Consider the following 25,846-nt stretch of genomic DNA (forward strand, 5'->3'; position numbering starts at 1 on the left):
TTGGATAAAGCCTGCGATGGTCACCCGTTAGGAGTTTGAGTTGACATAAGTTCTCTTCTCGTCAGTTGCGAAGAGTGCTTAATGCAATCGCTTGCACTCCAGTATCTTCACTTGCTAAAGCATGAGGTCTCTAAAATAGCCAACACCATCCGCCAGCAGCGCAATTCAACCTTGAACCGGAGACGACCCCTCAGATTTCAACCCGATTTGCTGGTACATATACTCTGTACTCTTTCGATAGAGGCCTGTAACCACGGCTGAATACCGTTCCGTCAGAATTCGAGAAATCTGCAATCGATTCAAAAACTTTTTGTCTTCGACATTGTTTTTATTAGCACATAGGTATTTTCCAATATGGATCGAGAAGATAACGCATTTTTGGATAGAGCAGAGAGGTGGCCAGATCCTGTAAAAATGTACTGTAAGAAACTAAAAGGTTAGGTCAAGGTTAGGTTGTCAGTTTTGAAAGAAATGAGAAATCCGTTCGATACATCTGAAATAGTTTAATGCATTTTTTTCGGTCTATATTTACAAGTACAATCAATGCCCAGCTTTAGTTGTTGCTGTTTGTGTGTGTGTGACTAGAAATGTTACTGCATATTCTGTTTCATAGATCAACTAACGGTTCTCACCAGTTTACATCCTCTCACGTTATAAGTTATTTTGTTTGTTTGTTCATTTCTTAAGTGTTTAAATTAAATAATTTAGCTACGTTACTTCAAAGTTTATATATGGTTTTCATTTTCTCGTAGATTTAGTTTAGTTTTTTTTCTTCCTTTTTTTTGGTATTCACCTTAGATGCTAACTTACTCAAGAATCTGACCGATTAACGGTTTGTTGTCTCTGTTTCATCCTTGTCTAAATGCACGCAACTGCATTCGGTGTAGTATTCAAATTAATACCTATCAAATTTGTGTAACTGGTAATATTTGATTTCGTGCCATTTATCAGTGTTCGAGCCAAGCAGTGAATCGATCGATTTAAATTTTCGTCGTCGTGGAAATGAAAATTCGGCGTCCCATAGCTCATATTTTGACATATGTACAAGTTTTTTCTTTACCTATAGGATTATTTTTTTTGTCCATTTCAAATTTTAATTAGCGTGTTGGGTTTAACATTGTTGCATAAATTAGCGCCCTTAATCGAACTGGTAATAAAAAATAACGAAATGCACGATAAATTTATTCGTTTTGCGTCATGTGTATGGATGGAATGAAAATATGTTCGAAAATAGTTCACCGGCGCCGATGTGATTATCAGCAGGTAAACGTTTTTCGCGAAAGATCGCTGTCGCGTTACGGCGTGAATAACGTTTTTAGTGCATTCTGCTGAACCGATTAAATTAAAAAACATTCACGAATGAGTAGGCTAGCAAAATTTCAACGATTTCGAATATTTGAATATTGACTGAATTGGCAGATGACTTTTGATTTGAAAGAAACTTGTGTTGACTAGTGGGTAGGCGATGCCGAGCTTTCCCGAGAGTTACCGCTCAACAATCGGGGAAAGGTTATAGCTGATCCTACATTAATTATGTCTGGTATTGAAGCATCGGCGCGGAGAGGTTCGGGTGATGCGAGCTGTTCATCCGCAGCGCCGACAGGCTCTTGTTGTACCACTCGTCCTCGGCGGACATGCCTGGAATGGGAAAGGAAAAAAATGAGATTTAGTTTTTATTCACACATCACAGCTGGTACTAATGGAAAACTGACTCAAATGTGTTTCAGTAGGCGTGGGTATTTGGAACGAAATGTTTTTTTGTGGGAATGAATTAGAAATTGGAAGCAAAAAGTGTAAGGCGACGTTTCTAATGAGGCTGAGATTTTATATAGTAGATACATTAGCATCCTCGAATGGTTGAGCTCGGTTTAAATTGTGTGCTATTTTTTTGCTTTTCATAGCATATTGATGTATAACAAAGGTTCAAATACATGAGTAGACTAACCCAATAATAGCCTACTTTGTGTTTACACAGCGCTTGTCATTTAATCATCTAGATGTCGCCAGATTGAAGGTATCATCCCGAGACCTGAGAATAAAATATAGTTCGTTAAAATTTCGATGGATCAATTTATCGTTGAAGAAATTGCATCATTTCGAGTTAAAACTCTACGGCAGTAAATATACGGAGAGTTTTAATATCAATGGAGACTATTTTCATCGAATGTCGATAAACTTTTACTTAAATACATTCAAACTGTAACTACGATTTTGAATCCACAGAGATTACGAATAGCCAATAGCAAATCATTTCAAATAGTCTGGTAATCTTTGTCCTGTAGTTAATAATTATATGATACTAGCTAATATCCGTTGCGCGTTGCTGTGACTTTCAACGAAATAGGAGTAAAACACATTTTTTTTCCGAAACGCCATCAGGCGGGCAGATAATCCCCAATCAATAGCACACAGGCCATATCGTCGCTGTTGTGCTATCTTATGACAAACGCCATTTTGGGGTAAACTGAGTTAGATATGCCATTTTACTGAATCTTTAAGCTTATACAATATGGCGTTTTCAGAATTTTGAAATTTTGCTGGGTTACTGAGATATAGCGAAACACGATTATGACAAGCGCCAATTTCTTGAGTGATCGAGTTGTGCTATCGTATGGCGCCAAACAAAGAGACAACAATCCCAGCTTGTTGGCTTGCTATATGCTAAAAAGCTTATAGCAAGCCAACAGATGTCTGTGATGACATACGTAATTCCTATGTATATCTACCATAATCATTAGTTAGGTTCTTGTCTTGGGAGCAAAACTTTTCCTACCATAGTTTTTTCTGGAAATTGTAGGCTTGTGTTTTCAACAATATAGATCAAGTTTCCTTTTGAGATTTGCACTAGTTTTGGAAAGTATGTCCAAATGTAATGATGGATAATGCAAGAAGAATATTTTTTTCGTCTAATCGCCTGTCAACAATAACATTGTTGGATATATATTGTCTCTAAATTGTTAATGAAACCAACTTTTATTTATTGTTTGTCCGAATAAAGGAGGAAAATTGTGAAAACTTTGAGTTCAAATACTGTCATTTTGTAACCTGATATTCTTGCTACCGCATGGAAAAGTATAACATTGAGTATAGTGTTCTATTACGCATAATTTTGCGAATCAGTTATGTTTTTTTTATATGAAACATTCTGTGCACATTTTTGACAAGCCATACATATTTTATCATCAATACACACTTATGGCACGTATGTGAGTGACTTTGGTTTACATTTTAAGCAAAAACTGTCAATATAGTCAACCGATCTTCGCATAAATCGAGAAATTACTACAGCAAAGATAAATGCATCGATTCCCTTCTCCGAAAAGTTTTTAACATTTATAAATTTCACGATATTCAATCTCAAACTTTAAAAATCGCTTTTCTCGAAAAGTGCAAAATGGCGCTTGTCATAAGATAGCACAACAGCGACGAAATGGCTACTACGTATAAATTTTTAACGGCAATCGGTTAGGCCGTTTGGTAGTCCATAAATCACATACATACAAACATTGGATTGGTCTTAAACAAAGAAAATCCCTTTCAAGTATTCGGATCGTCGATTTTTTATTGATTTCTGACTATTCGGGATATTTGTGATTTCCGAAATATACACTCTATATTGAATACCCCATACGATGTTCGTCAGATTAGCTAGTAACGAATGATAGTGTAGAAAGAAACTGCGAGACTTATATATAACTTATTTGATTGGGTCTCTTAGATGCTCTATATTGACAGATCTACTACTGCCTCATGTAAGGATTTTTTCTTTTTCCATTGAATTTTCAATTTTGAGTTAGAATACGTTGAGAATAAAAAAAAATGTAGGTCGTAGAAGCTTAATCCTAAACCAGTGGTTTTCAACCTTTTTCGTTCCATGTACGCCTTTCCGAATATTGATCCCCATGGTGTACCCCTTTCTGAAAATTATTTACCATCATTACCCTGTAGGGTTGCTACCCCTCCGGGTTTGACCCGGAGACTCCAGGAAAGGATCTCATGGCCTCCGGGTTTTGCATCCATTTCTCCGAGTATAGTGATACGATGAATAATTTTAACTCAATATGTTCAACTGAGCTCCTCCGGTGTTAATGTTGACTGCTCCAGAAGTAGTTGCCACCCAATCGCAAGCTGTATGCTGCTGTTCCTTTGAGATATCTCATCACCCTCTTTGGCGCTATCCAGTCTTGTTCCGTTGGTGCAGCAAATTTTCTTCCGAGAATTGCTGCGCTATTTGCAATATCCGGACGAGCCACAACAGATAGATATAATATGCTTCCAACGACACTTCTGTATTTAGAAACATCTTCCAAGTAGTTCACTGTTGTCCTCAGCTTTAATGTAGTTCGGGTCCATCGGCGACTTGTTCGGTTTGGCTTCATTCATAATTTGATTCTCGAGCAGCTTGTTGATATAGCTCTGAAGACGAATCGTATACGTATCATTATCACGGCGAACTTCCATGCCAAGGAAGTGGCGCACATCCCCAAGACGCGTCAGCTCAAATTCACGACTCAGACCATTCATAATTTCTTCCAGCTCGGTGACACATGTCGAAGCGATTAGCATGTCGTCGACGTACACAACTAAAAACACTTGAGTAGATCCGGAACCTCTTACATACAGACAAGCATCAGCTGATGGTTGCTTAAATTGTAGTTTTGTTAAAACCTCGTGCAATTTCTTATGCCAGCAACATGTTGACTGACGCAGGCCGTAGATGCTCTTCAGCAGCCTGCACACATAGCTTTCTTTGCCTGGCACTTCGTATCCCGGCGGCTGGCGCATGAAGACCTCTTCTTCCAACAAACCGTAAAGATACGCTGTCTTAATGTCCAAATGAGTCACCGTCATTTTTCGCTTAGACGCCACACACAACAATGTGCGGAAAGTTGCGTGTCTCGTCACCGGAGCAAACACATCCTCGTAGTCTTCGCCGAATCTCTGCGAAAATCCTTGGGCTACTATTCTTGCTTTGTATTTTGCCACAGTTCCAGTTTCATCGCGCTTTAGTTTGTAGACCCACTTCGATCCTACAACTTTACGACCTTTTGGAAGCGGCACGAGCTCCCGTTTGATTTCGCTTGTGGGATCGCATCTCGTCCTCCATAGCTTCCCGCCATTCAGCAATCTCCAATGCCTCACGAACATTTATTGGTTCATCTGTGGCGCACGACGCGGTTTCCTCCGCGTAATCGAGAATATAATCTTATAAATTTCTTGGTGTCTTACCCATTGTCTGTCGTTTCGAGCGACGAACATCTTCCGTCTAAATGGGCCTCTCGTCTTCGGCCTCGAAGAACTCTGCGTCCGAGTCAGGCGTGTCCCCACCTTCGATCTTAAGAGGATCTCTCTCCTCCTCAACGACCACTCTACGCTCTCCGCTTGCTTCACTGTTCAACGGTACATCGATCAAGGAAGAACTATTCCCTAATTCAATAAAGCGCGCATCGCGACTGATAGTAATGGAATCATTATCGCAATCAACGAATCTGTAGGCCTTATGGTTCATTGAGTAACCTACAAATCGCAGCTTCTTCGACTTACTATCCAGCTTACTTCTCCTCTGATCGGGTACGTGCACATATACCTCAGCACCAAACGCACGAAGATGACCCAAATCAGGCTGGCGTCCCCACCATAGTTCATAGGGAGTCTTTGTAATACTACTTGAGGGTAAACGATTTTGCAACGCTTCTCCATGCCTGAGTCGATCAGCATGCAAGTGGCCATTTCCGTGATTGATCGATTTTTACGCCCGGCCACACCATTCTGCTGGGGAGTGTAGGGCGTGGTGTATTGTGGTTTGATTCCTTCTGCACGGTAGAAACTCTTCAGTTCGTTGTTACAAAATTCGCCCCCACCGTCGGAACGAATGACACTGGGTTTACGTTGAAATAGGTTCTCCGTCCATCGAACATAATCTTTGATTGCCTCCGATTTGTGCTTCAATAAATATGTGACCGTACAGCGACTATAATCGTCAATTAAATGCATGACGCAACGATTAGCGCTTGGTGTTGCGGTTTTCATCGGACCACACAAATCGGTATGCACGATGTCAAGGATTCTTTCTGATTTGCGCTCAACCACAGGGGAAAAAGGAAGTCTGGCAGATTTGCCCTCCAAATAACATTCACAAACAATGCGCACGCCACAATCCCCTACCTTTATACCCGTTGCAAGGTTTTCTTTGATGAGCCGTTCAGTAGCTGCCCAGTCACGGTGACCGAAACGCCGGTGCCACTGATGCTGGCAGTTCTCGTGATGCTCACCTATTGTCGCCTTGTTTGAAGCTTCCGCAATCCGTAGGTAGTATAAACCACCATAACGACATCCAGTCGCCGCGATTATTCCTTCTGCATTCGCAATCCGACGGCCTTCGCCATCGAAATTAACTGTGAGATTCTTTTCCATCAACTTGGCCACTGAGATTAGATTGGTGGATAGCCCCGGGACAAACTTTACACCTTTCACGTCAATTTTTACAATGCTCCCAGAACCGTTCACTCCATTCAGCACTCCACAGCCCTCTCCGAGGATCTGCGTCTTTTACCCGTCAGCGAGCGTGATGCACCCGCCGTTGAATTCACTTAATGAATAAAAAAATTCACGACTGTTCGTCATATGGGCACTTGCCCCACTGTCAATCACCCACGCTGCTGGCTGTATACTTTCACTGCCTGTGAAGGCTACACTTCTCATGTCGCCCTGAGCGGTTTTTGCTTTTGGATTTTCCTTTTCAGTTCAACTTTCTGCCTTCTGTGAGGCTTTAAACTTTCGGCAATCGTGTCGCAAATGACCGGAGCGCTTGCAGAAATGACACACGCGAGTTTCCTTTTGCTTGCTGTTCACCGATCGCATCGCCTTTTCGACTTTTTAACCAGCGCCCTCTCGCTCCAAACGACGATGAAATTCATCCATCAGTTTGGCTTTGACGATGTCCAGGGAAATAGCATCGTCTTCGCGCCTGTCCAGAGCCGAAACAATGCTATCAAACGAAGGGGGAAGGCTTCTCAAAAGCATGCACACCTTCGTGTCTTTATCTAACTCGGTACCGGCGGCATCCAGACGGTCAAACAGCTCATCGATCTCACGTAAATGATCTTCCAGATTCCCGCGCTCGGGCATGTTCACTAAGCATAACTTTTTCAATAATGAAACTCTTACCGATCGCGTCGTCTTCTGATGGTAAGATTTCAAAGCACTAAACACACTGTGAGCATCAACACAATTTTTCACTAGCGATAATTGGCTGTCTTCCAACAACAGCACCAACGTTTCTTTAGCCTTCCGATCGGCATTCCGCCACTCATCGTGCCGATCTTCCTCGTCAGGGACGGGTTCGCTCACTACTGTCCACAGATCCTCTCGTTGCAGCAGCATTTCTACGCGAACTTTCCAGGTTTGCCAATTTGTCCCACTCAGCTTGGGAATAGCAAATCTGGCGTCAACCATCTTGGCAAAACAATACCGTTATCGTGCACAAGCAAAACTTTTCAAGAGAAAATTTTTCACAGCTAGCGTGCTTGCTCCTCCCTCAACAGCGCACTAATACAAACAAAAACGTTCTCGAACCTTCGCGTTATTGCGTCACTTTCGACCGAACAATTTTCACTGATTCCACAGAATTCCGAACGCTTCCTGGGCCCATAACCTGTCGGCGTAACGAGCAGGTAAAACAGGACAGCGGACACAGCGTAGTGGGTTTCGGATTAAGGTTGGTGAATTGAAAAACACGCGAGCTAACTTTACAGCTATTTAATCGGAGTTAATGTTAAACGTGTTGACGCGGTAAAAAGTGTCATTTAGATTTATGTTGAGAAAAACTTCGAGGGGTCGGGTGATGCACCAAGCATTACTATCCCCCGGGGGTGGATGGATGCACAACACAAAGTATAGGAGGTAATTATCGATTTCAACAATTGATACCTCGACGAGTTACAAAAAGAATGAAAGAGGTTATACTTGTCTAATTTAAACTCAGCAGATAGGTCAGATAGGTTCAAGGTGATTCTATAAAAACCTATCTCAGGTCAGTAAAAATCTCCGGGTGAAAACCTTACCAAAGGTGGTAACCCTACTACCCTGTAAAAAAAGATTTTCAATTGGATTGGTTGGTATGAGTCACGGCAAATGTACATGCATTTGAGGATATTTGAAGAACTTTGGACATTTGTAGCGTAAATATTTTTATAAGTATTCTTGTATGGTGCTTTACACTAGCAAAATAAAATAATTTTAATGTTAAATTTTAGTTTTTACTTGCCAAATTCAAAACCTCAGAATATGGACGAATAACGAAAGCTAATGTAATCATGGACTTAGACACCCCCCTCAAGTCTCTGGGGTCCAAAGCTCAGTCAAACCCTGACCCTAATACGGGGAACATCATTGACCAGCAAACCCTGCTATTACGTTCCATCAAGGATTCACAAGGAAATGAACAACCTCTTCCCCACAACCCCTTCACGATCCACCTATCAATCAAAAATACCATCGGAGCTGAACCTAACCTTTACAATCAAAGCTAGCAAAGAAGCTAGAGGCACTCAATACATCCTGCGTACCTCCTCTGGTAACCCAACAAACAATTTAGCTGGATATTGGCTTGCTCAGTTCTTATTCAGCTAATTTTCTCGGACCAAAAGCTTGTTCAGCTATCATTGTTTCTTGGGAAGATTTATAAAAAACAGCTAAATATGAAAACCCTCATCACCAGCCAAGAAGTCGAGATTATTCGCCATCCACATCCTAATCAAATCTCCGGAATTATCTACAATTTGGACAAAAAAAATATTGATGTTAGCACTATCCTCGAGGGTTTAAAGAAACAAGGAGTCACAGAGGTCCGGAGAATTACAAAAAAGGTTAGTGGTATTGCCACCAACACTCCATTACTTGTTCTATCTTTTTATGGACCCCACCTACCTGAATTCATATTTCTGGGTTTAATGATGGTCAGCGTCAGGAGATACTTTCCCAATCCCATGCAGTGTTACCGCTGCGGTCGCTTTGGTCACGGTAGCAAAAAATGTGACCAGAAGGAAATTTGTCTAACTGCACCCAGGTTCATGAAGTTTCTCGAGAAAATCCCTAGTAAGTAGCTGTCCCATCTACTCCCAGGAGAGAGAAATAATGAAAATTAAAACAACAAACAATCTATCTTTCTCGGAAGCTCGTAAAATCTTCAAGCAAAACTCTGCAACTAAACTCTTATGCCAACACCGTGAACAATCGGCTCAACGTTCCCCTCGACGATCGTGATCGCAAAATTAGTCTACTCCGCAAAGAGATCGAAACCCTAAAATCGAACAAAAGTACATCCCAAAACTCCAACGAAAACACCGTTATTAAAAACCTCAAGGAACAATTACTCGATGAAAAAACAACCAACAAAGACCTTCGAAATGAAATTATTTCAAAGCGAGATGCAATCTATGACCTTAAAAAACTAATTTCCGAGCAACATCCACAACTCCAAAGTCAACCCAAATCAAAAAACAAGCCTTAATCCCAACAATCTTGATCATCCCAACCACCTCGGCCAATCACCCCGCAAATCAACATCATAAATCCAGATCATAACGGCTGCAGTAGTTCCAGAAAAGACCCCGATACTAATCAGAGAATCAAATCCAGAAGCCCTATGCAAAACACAAACAATCTCTCCTTAGCTCCCGAAAAAAGAACCCACCCCTCCCCCATTGATGATAATCTACACCAAATTAAAAGGATTCCCGCCAAACACCTGATTGTCGATATTGATATCTCCGATTAATTCATCTCAACAAATGCATCAACAACAAATCGATAAAACCAACACTATTGCTGATATCCTGAAAACAACGTTCACCCAGCCCAATCCCCGGATGTTCCTGGTATCCAACAAACTTTCAATCAAATTTCACACCATCAAGATACCCACAATCCAAAAAAGCCTCTCCTCTACACCGACCCTGACCGCGGACGTACCGGCCCCGTTTCGATTCGGCGGCTGTCGGTGTAGGAGGCCCGGCTTTCCCCTGGGTAAGTCCTGCTATATTGCTCCGCTATCAAGAACGCGGACCCCTTGCCATACTTATCACGGTCACTGGAAGGGTACTACGCCAGTCTATCCAACAAAATCAATCCCACCACTAGATGCAACCCTGAGACTAAGGTACCACAAAAAAGCCTATCCTCTGCACTGGCCCTGTCCGCAGAAGTACCGATATCCTCCGATGAGCCTCCGGCGGCTGTTAGTGCAGGGGGCCCGGCTCCCTCCCGGGTAAGTCCCACCCCAAGCGTTCCAAACCACGAACAATCATACTGCTCCACATCATCTGCAGACATCCCAAACCAACACGGAATACCGGATCATCGAAACTCTATTACACCCAACTTCAACAACTCTCGATCCAGCTCCCCATCGGAATCTGTTTCCGATTTCGAAACTCACAACAATAATACCCGGAGCACACTAGCTCTCCAATGGAACACCAAAGGTCTTCGACGAAACCTTGGGGACCCACAGAATACTATCGCTTATCATAATCCCATCGTTCTCATCGACGATCCATCGTCGTGGAAACGAAGTCTTGAAAATCATTGAAAACAACGGAGTAATTATTCTAAATGATGGAAGCACAACGTTTACCAGAGGCTCTACATCGTCCCAGATCGACCTATCATCTCGCTCAAATTCACTAGCAACCGATTGCCTCTGGTCCGTACTAATGACTCTACTACCCAATTCTCATAACTCACAAGGCAACTCTCCCCACCACCACCCGTCGACGTCGATGGATTTGCCACGAAGCCGACTGGGCACTTTTCGAGGAAACCTTCTCCAACCTTTCGACCCACGAAAACCAGACACCCCCGATGAGATTGCTGACATCATTCACATTGCAGCCGAAACCAGCATACCCAGAACCAATGGAATTCCTCGCCGAAGATCAGTTCACTGGTGGTGTACAGAAGTTGCCACTGCCATTCTTCGTATCCTCCGGAAAACTTCAAACAGCAGCCCACTCTGTACCTCCAGATCCAACCAATTTCGACAACTACGCAACGAAGCCCGCAAAGCTATTACTATGGCCAAATCCACCAGCTGCAACGAATTCCTCGATGGAATTCATCCAGACTCTTCTTCTGAAGAAATATGGCGACGCTCTCAGCGAAAAAGAAGACGAAATACCGGTTTTTCGCTCGACATCGGAAGAGTCGCTAGCCTTGATCCCCGTGAGATTGCTGAAGAACTCGGAAGATTCTTTTCTCCCCTCTCTTCAACTGCTTCTTTTCCTCCCGAGTTCATGTCCAAAAAAACCATGATGGAAGCTAACCCAATAACATCTTTCCCTGACTCCCGATCTGAATGGAACAAACCCTTTTCCGGCCCCGAACTTACCTACGCTCTCAGCCAAGGACAGGGTAAAGCCACCGGATTAGACAACATCGGCGACCCTCTTCTTAGAAAACTACCTCCATTCGGAAAAAGCCATACTGCAATGTTACAATCAAATCTGGAACGGTGATCCTCTCCCTGACTCGTGGCAAATGGCATTGATCATCCCAATTCCCAAAAAGACTGGTCAACAGTAGACTAATCACCATTCTAGAACAGCGCCAACTACTTGACAACCGACAACACGCCTTCCGGAAAGGGAAGGGCACCGGAACATACCTTGCTTCCCTTGGAGAAATCCTCGAAATGGCTAAGAAGGAAAGCCTCCATACTGAAATGGCTAAGAAGGAAAGCCTCCAAATGGCTAAGAAGGAAAGCCTCCATATGCGCTCTCGACATCGACAAAGCTTATAATACTGTTTGGCGCGAAGGAATTCCCAGACAACTCGACCTCTGGGAAATACGAGGCAATCTCGGATTCTTTATTCAACGTTTCCTCGAGAATCGTACATTTCGAGTTGGAATTGGCGGAAGCGAATCGGGCGTATACACCCCAGGAAAATGGTGTTCCTCAGGGATCCGTTCTGGCTTTTACGTTATTTCTCATCAGTATGAACCAAAGGAAGAACTCGCATCAAACTTCAATCTGCTGTGAACGCTACACTAAAACAGGTCACCTCCGTAGGATTCAAACTATCTATATCCAAAAGTTTCTACACTCACATCTGTTCCACCGTTCACCACACCACCGACCGACCGATCCGGATCGCAGATGTGCCGATTGCATACAAAAAGGAACCAACCATTCTTGGAACAAGCTTGGACCGAGAAACCACCTTCATCCCCCACTTCCGGAGAATTAAGAGGGAATGTGCCAACAGCAAACGCCTTTTTTTTTTTTACAATGGAGAAGACCTTTATGTCCTAGCCCAGTACACGTGCTAACGGTAGGGTCCAATCTACCACACGGGGTGCACTGGGGGCGTGTCGGACTCGAATGGTGACCAGCCATTAATACCGACTAAACTCCATTGGGCTCCGCCATCATTCCTCCCAGGAACTACCTCTCGGTATTACTTCTGGGGGGATGGCTGTACTGAATGTACTCATTCACTCTCACTCACGCGATCATACATCCTGTATGAGGCTTACTTGGGTGCTCTCTCAATCACACTTTGATTCACTCTCAAACACTCCCACATGAGGCTGACTTTTGTGCTTACCTTTTACGTTCCATGCGAGGCTGACTTGTGTGCTCACCTTACTCATTCCTTGCTAGGCTTACTTTTGTGCTCGCCCTACCCATCCATGTGAGGCTGACTTGGGTGCTCACCCTATCACCTGATTCACTCTCAATCGTGCCACTCTATTGTACCTTTGTCACTCCCTCTGGCATCCCATGTGGGACATTTTCCTTAGGCCCCACTTCTGACATACCATGCGAGGCTGACTTTTGTGCTCACCTTTTTCATTCCTTGCTAGGCTGACTTTTGTGCTAGCCTCTACCAACCTGTGAGGCTGACTTTTATGCTCACCCTTAACATGCAGTGTGAGACTGACTTGGATGCTCACCCTTTCACTCCTCTGCCACGCCATGAGGCATCGATAGCTTAGTTCCAACATACTACGCTACGACTCTCCCGTCTTGGCATGAGGCAGTCCACTTATACGCCTATACACTCACTCTTCTGTCTTGCTTCGGGGTGGCTGGGTTTACCCCTTACGCGGTTGCCATTCGCTGCGCCAACCTACCTCGGCATGAACAGACCATTCACTCTCTTATTTTGCGCTTGGCCTTTTTCGCTCCAGCTAACCAATCACTAGTTAGCCGTGCCCGCCGTCTGTTGCTCGGTTCGCCAGATTACCTGTAGCCTACTGGCAATCTGGATGGTAGCAGCCGAGACTGCGTTCCACTTCTCCACCGTTTGACACATCCGCTGAATAAGGGTATCCGGGGTTGTGTACCAGCCACAGACGTCAAGCATTGCTCTTCTTTCGACGTCGAACCGATGACATACGAGCAGTATGTGTTCGGCAGTTTCGTCTACACCTGGGCAGTCCGGGCAGACTGGGACCTCCGCGTGCCCGAACCTGTGGAGGTACTGACGGAAACAGCCATGGCCTGACAGGAATTGTGTCAGGTGGAAGTGAACTTCCCCATGGGGTCTTCCCACCCAGCTCGATATGCTAGGTATCAGCCGGTGGGTCCACCTACCTTTCGAGGAGTTGTCCCACTCACGCTGCCATCTGGCGACCGAGGTCACCCTGGTGCGCTCGCGGGCTCCCCTATTTCCACGTAGCTCAAAGCACTCCTCATCTTCCCGAATGACCAGCCCGACTGGCATCATGCTCGCTATCACGCAGGATGCATCGTGTGATACCGTGCGGTAGGCAGATATCACTCTGAGGCACATCACGCGGTAGGTGCTCTCCAGTTTCTGTAGGTAACTGGTTACCCTCAGTGCTCTTGACCATGACGGGCCGCCGTACCTGAGGATAGATACGGCAACGCCTGCCAGTAACCTACGTCTACTGGCGCACACCTTTGAGCTGTTGGACATCATTCTCGATAGTGCCGCAACAGCAGTCGACGCTCTCTTGCACGTATAGTCGACATGGCTGCCGAAGGTCAGCTTGTCGTCTATAATGACTCCGAGAGACTTCAGACTTCGCTGTGAAGTGATCGCGACTTCTCCCACATGGATAACTGCATGTTGTGCCGACTTGCGGTTGTTGACGATAACTACCTCCGTCTTATGATGAGCGAGCTCCAGGCCTCTCGCGCTCATACATTCCTCCACCGTGCTAATCGCGTGTTCTGCGGTTAGTTCTACCTCAGGAATTGACTCCCCGTAGACCTCCAAGGTTACGTCGTCGGCAAAGCCGACGATCTTGACCCCAGGAGGGAACTTCAGTCTCAGAACCCCGTCATACATGAGGTTCCATAGCACCGGGCCTAGGATCGAGCCCTGCGGGACTCCGGCGGTAATCGGAACCCTTTTCTGACCGGCATCGGTCTCGTATATCAGTACGCGGTTTTGGAAGTAACTTTCCAGGATCCGGTACAGACCCACCGGTAGGCTAATCCGGTGTAACGAGAGCGCGATGGCATCCCAGCTTACGCTGTTGAATGCGTTCTTCACGTCAAGTGTCACTAACGCACAGTATCGAATACCTCGCCTTTTTCGTTGGATCGCTATCTCGGCAGTATTTATCACTGAGTTGAGAGCGTCCACTGTGGACTTACCCTTCCGAAAGCCAAACTGGTTGCTTGACAGACCGTCCGTACCTTCCGCGTACGGGGTGAGCCTGTTGAGGATGATCCTCTCAAGCAGTTTGCCAGTCGTGTCTATCAGACAGATTGGTCTGTACGCCGATGGGTCGCCTGGCGGCTTCCCGGGCTTCGGCAACAGCACCAGTTTCTGCCTTTTCCATCTATCGGGGAAACGGCACTCGTCAAGGCATCTCTGCATAGCTAGCCTGAACATGTTCGGGTTCGCTATGATCGCTGCCTTGAGAGCGTTGTTTGGAACTCCATCCGGCCCTGGAGCTTTGTTCATTGCTAGGGATTTAGCCACTGCGAGTAGTTCTTCATTCGTCACTGGAGCCACCATTTCGACCGTGCCCGCACTGTCTCGTAGTGCAGGTGGCCAGGGGCTTGTGGCTCGAGACGGGAAGAGTACTTCGATAATCGTTGCCAACCGGTCCGGAGACCGTTCTGGGGGTGAGGAGCCCCCTTTGGTCTTGGCCATCACAATCCGGTAGGCGTCACCCCACGGATTCGCGTTGGCACTCTCACACAGGTTGTCGAAACACGCTCTCTTGCTGCTTTTAATAGCCTTGTTAAGGGCTAATTTCGCAGCTCGAAACGCTTCACGGCGGTTCTCTCTTGCATCCTCGGTGCGAGCTCTTTGCATCCTACGTCTAGCTCTGAGGCAGGCTGACCGTAGAGCTGCAATCTCGGCACTCCACCAATATACCGGGCATCTACCGTTTCTTGGCAGTGTTTTTCTCGGCATAGTGGCGTCGCATGCGCGTGATAGAACAGCTACCAGCGCATCCCCGCTTAGACTGTCGGTGTTGGCCTCCAGTCCCAGGGCCGCGGTGAAAGCTTCGCTGTCGAAGTGATTGGACTTCCACCCGCGTACCTGACAGGGATCTCCCGCCCTCGGATGCTGCACACCATAGTTGATCTTAAAGCGGATTGCTAAATGATCGCTATGGGTGTAGCCTTCGTCTACCCTCCATTCCATGCCTGGAGCCAGACTCGGGCTGGCAAAGGTCAAATCAATCCACGCCTCCACTCCGTTTCTACGGAATGTACTAGCGGAGCCATCATTAGCTAGCACAGTATCGAGTTTCGCAAACGCTTCCATTAGCGCTTGACCCCTGCTTTTTGTACAGCGGCTGCCCCACTCCACTGCCCAAGCGTTGAAGTCTCCCGCTATTACTACCGGTTTCCGGCCCACGAGGTCCGACGAGAGCCTGTCGATCATCTGGTAGAACTGTTCTATTGGCCACCTTGGTGGGGCGTAGCAGCTGCAATAGAACACACCATTGATCTTGGCAATCGCCACACCCTCGGCGGAGGGGTGTATTACCTCTTGAACCGGGAACCTTCCCGTTGTACAGATTGCCACCATTCCAGACCCGTCCGACACCCAATTGCCGTTGCCGGCAGGGATGCTGTACGGGTCTGATAAGAGGGCGACATCTGTCCTCGTCTCCGAGACCGACTGCCACAGCAGCTGTTGGGCTGCTGCACAATGGTTAAGATTTAGCTGTGTGACTCTCACGGCTTCTTCTTATTTAACTCGCCGAAGGGACACGAAGGTCCGCCCATAGCATGTTTATGGGCTTGCTTCTTAGCGGTGCAGATAAGGCACTTATATGCCTTAGTGCACCCCCGCTCTTTATGCCCCTCCTCGCCGCAGCGACGACATAGCTTGCTCCTATCTATGCCTTTGCATTCGTATGCTTTATGGCCGGATTCTAGGCACCGATAGCACCTGTCCACTGAAGGCGGCTGGGGTATACTAATAGGGCATACCGACCAGCCGATCTTCAGCTTCCCTTTCTCGGTTACCTTTTTGGCATCCGCATTCAGTAGCCTGAGGTAGGCTACTTGGGTGCCAGAGGGTCCGTCCCTCAATCGCACAGAGGCCCGCTCGATTGTGACGCCGCAGTGCTCCTTGACGGCTGCGACGACGTCTTCTGCGGTCGCGAACTCGTCCAAGTGCTTGCACTGGAGAGTTGTTTCCGCACCTAGCGACCTGATTTGGGCGCCCTCGCCAAGGACCTCTTGAGCCAAGGCCTTATATACTGCACTTGATTGTGCGCCTCGCTTCAGCACCAGGAGCATCTCTCCCGTGTTGGTGCGTCTTACGCTACGCACATCCTGCCCAAGGGCCGAGAGGCTTTCGGCCGCCTTCATCGATTTAAGGACATCGGCGTGTCCTTGTCGGTTTTCAACCACAAGGCTTCGCCTCTGTCCTTGGCCTTCCTCGCAGGCCGCGGTACCTCCGGTTTCGGTGCCGGCTTTTTCTTGGTGACCAGCGTCCAGGGGTTTGAGCCCCCCTGCCCCGGTCGTGCCGGGTTGCTGGTACCATCGCTCTCCACAGCGAGGTCACTCTCGCCCTCGCTTACCTCACCCAGGCGGCGTTTGACCTTGACGGTTGCACGCCGAGTGGTGTCGGTTTTGGCACCCTCGCCTGGCGACTTCCTAGGGCGCTTCGCATTCGATGCCGTCTTGCGATTGCCCTTTCCTTTTCCCTTCGAGGGGAACTCAGTCGCCGCTCCGATCGACGTGGCTGCTCCGTAGAAGGTAAAGGCCACTGTCTGTGAACCTCTATCGACCTTCTCTCTTTCCTCCCTATTGGAGGCCACTGTCTGGGTTTCTCTGTTGGGCCTCTCCCGACATTCCACCCTCTCAACATAGGCCTGCTGTTCCTGTCTTGCGACACGAACAGCTTTCCGGAGCTCCAAGAGGCTCAACTTCAACTCCTTGGCTATGTTCTGCTTTGCGCTAGCGAAGTCGATTATAGAATCGAGTTGCTTCGCTACTTTGCGCATCGCAGCTATTGGCCCCTCCGATGCATTGGTAGGGATATTGCCTACCGCTGCTGGGGGGTCACTGGTGCTTTCGGATGCAGCACTCATCGCTCCACTACTCTCCCCACGGGGGGGGAGACCTCGCCAAACCACCTCTTGCGAAGGGGTTTGGCACCTCCGTCTGTTTGTTTTTATTTTTATTTACCTCCATGTATAGTCCCACGAGTAGCGCGAGAAATATATGTCCGCCACGCCAGAGCTCCGCATTAGCGTGGTAAGGGACGCTTACTGTGGGGGTTGCCCAGGTACCCCACAGGCTCCGTTAACGATCGAGCATCTTTTTCACCCCCTCGATCACTCATCCCTCGGCACGGGTCGCTTCACGCCTTGGAATTGGGGTTATGCCCTACCTTGCTTTACGTGGTGATCTCGGCCCGGATCATCACAACCATCCTCCTTTACCAGGGCTTTGGACCTGTAGCTCTGGTTCTCAATAGTTCCATGTACGTATGTTATTACAGACGTGCTACTATTGAGATCCGTCATTCGCTAGCGGAGTAAACGCCTGCTGCAAACCATCTGTTGCAGACACCCGAAATGCAACGGAAACACTGCACTCCTAATCAGCGAAGCACTGATCCACAGCCGTATTTACTATGGGATCGAAATAACCGCTCGAAATACTTAAGGGATCATCCAGATTCTCGCCCCACTCTACCATGGATCCATCCGAACAGCTTCCAAACTCCTACCCAGCACACCTGCCGAAAGTGCCTGCGTTGAAGCTGGCGTTTTACCGTTTCGTTGGAAAATTGCCCTCGTAACCCTCCGGCGTGCCCTAAGTATTCTCGAACGTACATCCGGAGAGGACGATTCCGCAACATTCAAAACAGCCAAAGAAATTTACTCAAACTTTACCGGAACTGAACTTCCTCCACTTACCCGTCTCCATCGAATTTGGCATCGCCCCTGGAATACCCGTCCTCCCAACATCGATACTTCCCTGGCCCAATCCATCCGGGCTGGAGCAGCCCCCGAGATCGCACGATCAGCATATAGCCAACTAATTCAACGACGCTTCTTCAGACATACCCGCTTCTTCACGGATGGCTCAAAAAAAGACAACGAAATTGGAGTCGGAGTCAGCAGCAATGAAACCAGCTCAGCCCTCCGCCTTTCAGCCGAATGCTCCGTATTCTCCGCTGAAGCAGCAGCAATTGCTCTGGCCCTGGCTCAAAAATCAGAAAACACTGCAACTGCTGTTGACATCATTCGCCACTTCAAAGAAACCCTCAACAATCATTTCGTTTCCCACTGGCGAGCATCCCATGGCTGCGTCCAGAAGATAAAGGGTCTCCTCGTCAAATGGGATGATCGTCAAGATTGGAAAGAACAAAAAGTACTCTCCCGTTTACGAACTGGACACATCAAAACTTCACACGAACATACGATTTCAAATGTCCCACCACCCATCTGTACTACGTGTAACTCCCGTCAGACCGTTGAACACATACTCCTGAACGGCCTGGAACTACAAGACCTCCGATTAAGACGCGTCCTTCCTCTCTCCATACGCGACGCTCTCTCAAACGATCCTGTAAGAGAAGAAATTATACTCAACTTCATTAAAGACACTGACCTATTTGACAACATATAACAAACAAGCAATTTTCCTGGACAACGAAACTTCAACGAAAAACTTCAACATCATCAATTGCGGGCCGCTCGCCACGAGGTCAGTACAAACATCTTACTAATGCTAAATTCCTCTTTGATCTGGTTAATAACATTTAATGGCTGACCAGGGAACTATTCGTTTCTTTTGAATCGATAGATATTCCAAACTCGAATTTTTCGATCGATTTCTACACGAATGACAGCCAGCAAACGGAAAACTACACAACACCTTCTAACTGCTGTCCAATTTTTTTGTTCTGGCAAAAACAACCACAATTCTCGTTTCCAAATGAAAGAACCAACAACAACAACAACAAAAAAGCATTATGCGGACACGCCAAACCAACAGGACACGCAGGCACAGAATCGTGCCGTCAATTTATTATACATTACCGCCCTGCGGAAATGACGAATTTTCCCCAAGACGTGCTGCGATGATTTTTCTTGCCTTCGCCGGCACCCGGTAGCATCCGCCCCGCAAGACATCAACATATTGTGCCTTGGAATCGCATCGCCGCGGTATCTTATGCCAACGGGGAGGGTATCTTCGGGTGCAAATATTGAATTTCCTTCGGTTTATACATTTTATTTATTTTGCGCCCTCGCTTCGACCGCGAGGCAGGCGCGAGGAGGCTGGATTGCTGGAGCCTAGCAAACAGGAAGGGCTGGTGTTTATCCCGATTTTGCACCTGACTTGCGCCGGAATCCAGGTCGTCAGCAATCTTCGCTGAAGGAAACACGAGCGGAAGCAAATAAATCGGCAATCGAGCAACAGCTGCAACTATTCACACTTTCGTTTGACGGTAGTCAAAAAGGATGCTACACTGCATCTTTGCACCTGACGGCGGAAGAAGTTTTCTCATTGCAACTTTCATTTCGGCACGGCACGGCCACTGTTGTGCAAAGGAGACGGCTCTAATGCAATTAACTCTTTGGGCTATGAATGTCGGAAATAGTTTTCTTCCAAGATGACTGCTCGTAATTCCTGCAGCAGTAACGGAGGAGCCGCCTGGCCAATAGTATAGTGTTTACCCTAAGATGATATGATTGCTAGAACATGTGCCTTTTGAACTTACCCATCGAATCCTGGCGGACACCCACAGAGCCCATGTTGGAGCTGTGCGTCATCGAGAATGGCTGCGTCATTCCGGGATACGAGGAGGCACCCATCTGGAAGAGGTCCTGTCGGGAATAAACAGCCGATTAGTGTCGAAATTAAAGTCACCGACCGTCAAATGAATCAATGGCGCAGTAGTAAATGTGGGGGGGGGGGGGGGGGGGGGCGATCAGGGGGTCCACTGGGGTACCATTGGAATGGGCTACCATAAACTGATTCTCACCTGCGGATATCGATTGATTGAGTTTGGATGAGGATACGGTTGATAACCCCGGGACACGCTGTAGCCTTGTATGTTTCGCATCATGCCATTGCACGACGGTATCACCGAGGGTGCGAGCGCTTTCTGTAATTGCTTTTCTTGCTTGCGATATTTGGCCCGGCGGTTCTGAAACCAGACCTGGAAAAATAGGAATAGGAAAGATGGGTGAGAAAACGAGATGAATGAGAAAAAATACAAATTAAGCGTGAAATTACTTTCTAGACCGACGGCAGGGTGTGCTTTAAGCACATTCATGGAAATGAAAATTTTCAAGGCGACAATCTTGGATTTTTTCGTATTAGAATCTCGTAAGATTACAACGCATTACAGACATGACTGGGTAGTAAAGCCACGCCTATTTTAAATGACCTCACGATGATTATTAGTTTGTTAACGAACAAATGCCCTATCTTAATAGGTTATGATAATAACGCATGCACTAAATAATGAACTGATTTTAGCAATTTTTCAAGCTGTTAGCTGTCGGTGTATTCACCTATGCATCATCTATCGTAGCAACCTGGTTGGGTACAGAAAAGAATTAACAGCCTTGTCAGTTGATTTGCAGCAGACAGGCGAAAACAGTCAAACAGATACGCTAGTTGGTTTATTCGTACTGCCAGTTTCACCCCGGAGCGAAGAATCGTGTCCGCCGGATAAAGCCGATTCGGCATTTGTAACACCCTCTCTCTTCTAAAGAAAAGCTGCCCGACGGTACTGTACAACCGAAAATTGCAGCAGAAACTGAAGAGAGAGACCGAGGCTAATACTTATGACACACGTGTGATATCAAAATCACTGTACACCATGAAATCATATGTGTGTCACCCAGAATCACGGTGGTATCACGCAATCATCGTGATACAACATTGATTTCGGTACCATGGTATCCGACCGTTGTACTGCCTCAAAATACAACCAATGGAAATGCTATCAGCGCTATTTCCAGGCAGTGGTGAACTCCAGAGCTTTTACTTTCCATTACTTTGACGTTTGAGTAGTAAGCTATGACTAAAGATAAATTTTGTTTTCAAAACAATTTGTTTCGCATTCCGAACTTATCACACATCATGAGTGAAAACAAAACCGGTAAAAAAAAATTGTACAATATTAAGCGGCCGCGAAATTTTTCAAGTGATCGACGTGTGGAGCGAAAATGTAGCGGCTTTGCGAGGTACCTGCAAAAATTCCCACATTTATGCGAAAATGTGCGACGAACTCCAGGTTTACGACATACACTTGTCGCCAAACGAATTGCGCACCCGAATCAACAATTTGTCCAGAAAATACAGGTAGCTCATTAAAATTTTCAATTATTTGACAAATATATAAATTACGTTGATGCAATTTATTTCATATCTGAAAAAAAACAAAATGGGAACGTTTGGAGGATCGCGATCCACATGGACTTATTTTGAATCGATCAATGCTTTCTTGCAATGTTATAAATCAAAGAATATGGTCGACATGATGGACGAGAGTATCACTCTTGGTAAGATTTCTCAATTGTATTTGCAACTTCGCTTCAACTGAATCCGAATCAAATTTTGGGACGGATTTTTCAAAGCGCAGCACAAATTTTCTGTGATATTTTTGCTACTTTCATATAATTTCAGAGTCAGGGTCGAAAGAACCAGTATGCATGGGAGACCTGGAATGCATGGGCACGGAAGAAAGCGAGTTATTTGACGAATCTTCCCAATACTGCGTGCTATATACCCAAGTATCCGAACCAGCATCGCCACAGTCACCATTACAGGAGTTTTCCAACAAAGGGGAGTAAACCTTGAAATCCATAAAAGAGACGCCAACGCAACTCCCCGCCCCCCAAATTAATCCACTTTGAAGGGGAGTTACACCCCCTCCCCCGACCACATCACCACTATAACATCGCCTACATTATCACTCGCCCCGCATACCAAGATAAGTTAAATAAGTTTTTTTAGTTTATACAAGCAAGTTTCTAATTTGCTCTGGAATTTTTCAACAGATTTTGATGATAAATAGGTTGCTGCATGCGGAACTAAATAATCTCTCTAAATTTGTATCAAAACAAAGACGCTTTTTTATAAAATTTTCATATTTTTCATGGAAAATAATGCTTAGTTTCGCATTGTTGTCCTAACAACGCATAGGGGACATGGGAGTTTTATTTTTCTAAAAAATCGATTTCTTTCTTTATACATGTATTAAAATATCAATATTTTAGGAATAAATTTTAAAAATCGCCCCAGCTATGTCTCCATCCTGAAGTACGAAAAATAAATAAATTTTGGTTTAAACTATTGCAAATACTTTAATCGCGTTGTCCTCGAAAGTATGCCTTCAAAGTCGATGGCATGGATATCTCAAGAACCGCTCAAGCAATTCCCTTTCTTTTTTCGTTCAAAAGCTTATTTATTCATCCTAATAACTGGATCTTTTTTTAGAAAATTTTGATTGTAAGTATTTTTTTGATGCAATTCAAGACGATTTTTCAAATAAAAAAGTATTTTTCGTTCAAATGCCCACTATTTTGATTATACTATGATTTTTTGGAAAAGAATGGATCAAGGATTAGATTATTTATTAAGGTTTAAGGCCCTCTTCGAATTTGTTAATTCCGATCAACGTACAAGCACCTTAATGGTACCGCATTCCATCTATTTTTTGCATTGGTAGCTTTAAAGAGCCGAAGAATGGTGAAGGGGTTTTCGTATGGAACTAAATTTTTTGTTCAAGACCAAAGTGTGTTCTGTAATATGCAAAAAATCTCAATCCATTTTGCCTTCCCGTTTTCGAGATTATTCTTTTTTGATTTAGATGTATCAGAAAACAGGGTAATAACTCCTATTCCCTCCAAATCGTTTTCTTGCATTCTTTAGCTAAAAATAACACGGTGATACAAAATAAAAAAATGAATGTACTTTTAGAGTGGTCTGTTAAAGTTGTAGATCTCGTCAAGTCCAACACAAAACCACCTTTGATCAATTTAATATACCCTCAAAATCTTTATTTATAGCATTTTCAGGATTTGCAGCACGAAAAAATTTTCTACGCGGTTATTTTTCAACCGTTTTTAAATTATCTAAGTGTTTTGGAAAGAAGAATAAATGACCTTTCCAATGGTATGCTATGTTATGTAATTATGTTAAAAGTACTAGGCGGTTTTCAGCCAATAATGTGAAAGTACCCATTATTTTGAGATTTTTTCATTAAAAATTTGAAAATTGCTCTAAATTTTTATTAAGAAAGCGTTTTTGTTTAAATAGAAAATTAAGGAGAACATTTAATTCCGCATCCAACGATCTATTTATGTTCAAAATCAGTTGGAAAATAGCAGAGTTATTAATTTTGTTCCAAATTAGAAACTTGGTCACATGAACTTTTAAGGGGACAGTCTCATATAAAATTTTCAAAAAATAGATTCTTTTTTGTTCGATTACGTATAAATTCAAAAGTATGCGTGTGAACTTTGAGATTGAAATTGGAAAAAATAACGGAAGATACAATTGAGGAATTCCACGAAGATCCGTCCGAAAATAATTAAAATCCTGATCGATTATCTTGGATTCCTATGAAACTTTACACATTTCCTATAAAACACTAAACATTTTCCACTATCAGTAAGATTATTTTGACTCAAGAGCAATTTTTTAAAAGGTCGTAAACATTTCTACGTGTTTTAATTTTTTTTGTTCGATTACTGTCTTTTGTACAGCAAAACTTTCTGAGGACGAATTTGAGAGAATGAATATTTATGTGCGAAAAAAATACACTGAAAAAAATTTTGTGTCATTTTTCACAAAAACAAAAAATTGTGTTAAAATTTAAATTGTAAAAAACCCATTTTTTCTAATTTTTCATATTTTGTCAATTAAAACCTCAAGAGAAAAGAAACATTTTGAATGTAGTTGTATGATGGGGAACTTATCGGTAAATAAGTTTTTCTATCAATAATTTTATACATGTTTTTAAATTTCATGCTAATTGACATACAAAACTGTAATTTTATTACAGAATATAATTCTCTTATTTTAAATCAAAATGTATTTAACAAAAATCTTCCAAAATGCGATAATTTTCGAGATATTTCGAATTTTGCTCCAACAAAAAAGTTAATTCGTGTGATTACGCTCTTTTTAAAAGCTATTCGCGTTACCCAATTATAAAATGTCAAAAATGTAATGTTTATCCTATTAAAGACGTAAAAGAAACTTTTTCAGTGTATTCGAATCATGGAGAAGCTTTCAATAAAAAAAATTTCCAAGCAACTTTTGACATATTTTTATAATTCTTACAATTTGCAGTCGAATATACAATTTTCTTTTTGAATATGATTCTAAACGCTATTTTAAATCAAAATGCTAATAACAAAAATTTTCTGAAATGTAGTAGTTCTCGAGATATTTCAAATTTTGTTTTAACAACATAATTCTTTTGTTTTATTACAACCTTTTCAGAAGTTATTCGCGTTTCTCTATCAACAATAATATTTTTTTCAACAGGCCCATAACATTTCCTGTAACTTTCTCTTTGACATCAAGGTGATATTGTAAACCATTTGAAAGCTATACGAAATCAATCAAAATACTATTCAACCATGATTAAACTAAATAGTTCGATCATATTTTGGTTGTTTTCGTATAGCTTTCAAATGGTTTACAATATCACCTTGATGTCAATGGGAAAGTTACAGGAAATGTTATGGGCCTTACGAAAAACGAATTGTTATTGATGGAGAAACAGGAATAAGTTCGGAAAAGGTCGTATTAAAACAAAATAATTTTGTTGTTAAAACAAAATTTAAAATATCTCGAGAACTACTACATTTTAGAAAATTTTTGTTATAAGCATTTTGATTTAAAATGGCGTTTGAAATCATTAAAAAAGTGTTTTTTACTGCAAATAATATGAATTATAAAAATTTGTCAAAAGTTGTTGTTACGAACTTTTTTATTAAAAGCTTCTCAATGGTCCAAATACACTGAAAAAGCTTCTTTTATGTCTGTAAAACGAGAAACATTAGACTTTCGACAATTTATGATGGGGTAACGTGAATAAATTTTAAAAAGGACATAATTACATGAAATAATCGTTGTTTGGAGCAAAATACCATATATTTTGAAAATTATCGTATTTTGGAAGATATTTGTTAAATGCATTTTGATTTAAAATGATACTTAGAATTGTATTCTGTTTTGTATGTCAATTAGTAAGAAATTTAAAAACATGTATAAGGTTAATGTAAGAAAAACTTTTTTGCTGATAATTTCTCCATCATAAAATTACATTCAAAATGTTTCTTTTCTCTTTAGATTTTCGTTGACAAAATATGAAAAATCAGAAAAAATGATTTTTTTGCATTTTGAAT

General features: G+C 43.8%; 1 protein-coding gene across 1 annotated transcript in view; it reads right to left on the minus strand.

Moving 5' to 3' along the window:
* Window positions 1-524: 524 nt before the first annotated feature.
* The window catches only part of LOC131686004 (homeobox protein unc-42), a 136,697-nt gene continuing 111,375 nt past the window's right edge, over window positions 525-25,846 (minus strand). Inside the window, exons 4-6 of the mRNA XM_058970099.1 lie at window positions 20,455-20,631; window positions 20,191-20,296; window positions 525-1,638 (exon numbers count right to left, since the gene is read on the minus strand). Coding sequence (XP_058826082.1) covers window positions 1,532-1,638; window positions 20,191-20,296; window positions 20,455-20,631 — 390 coding nt within the window. The 3' untranslated portion in view covers window positions 525-1,531. The remainder of the gene's footprint in view (window positions 1,639-20,190; window positions 20,297-20,454; window positions 20,632-25,846) is intronic.

This window comes from Topomyia yanbarensis, chromosome 2, assembly GCF_030247195.1.
Source record: "Topomyia yanbarensis strain Yona2022 chromosome 2, ASM3024719v1, whole genome shotgun sequence".
Lineage (NCBI taxonomy): Eukaryota > Metazoa > Arthropoda > Insecta > Diptera > Culicidae > Topomyia > Topomyia yanbarensis.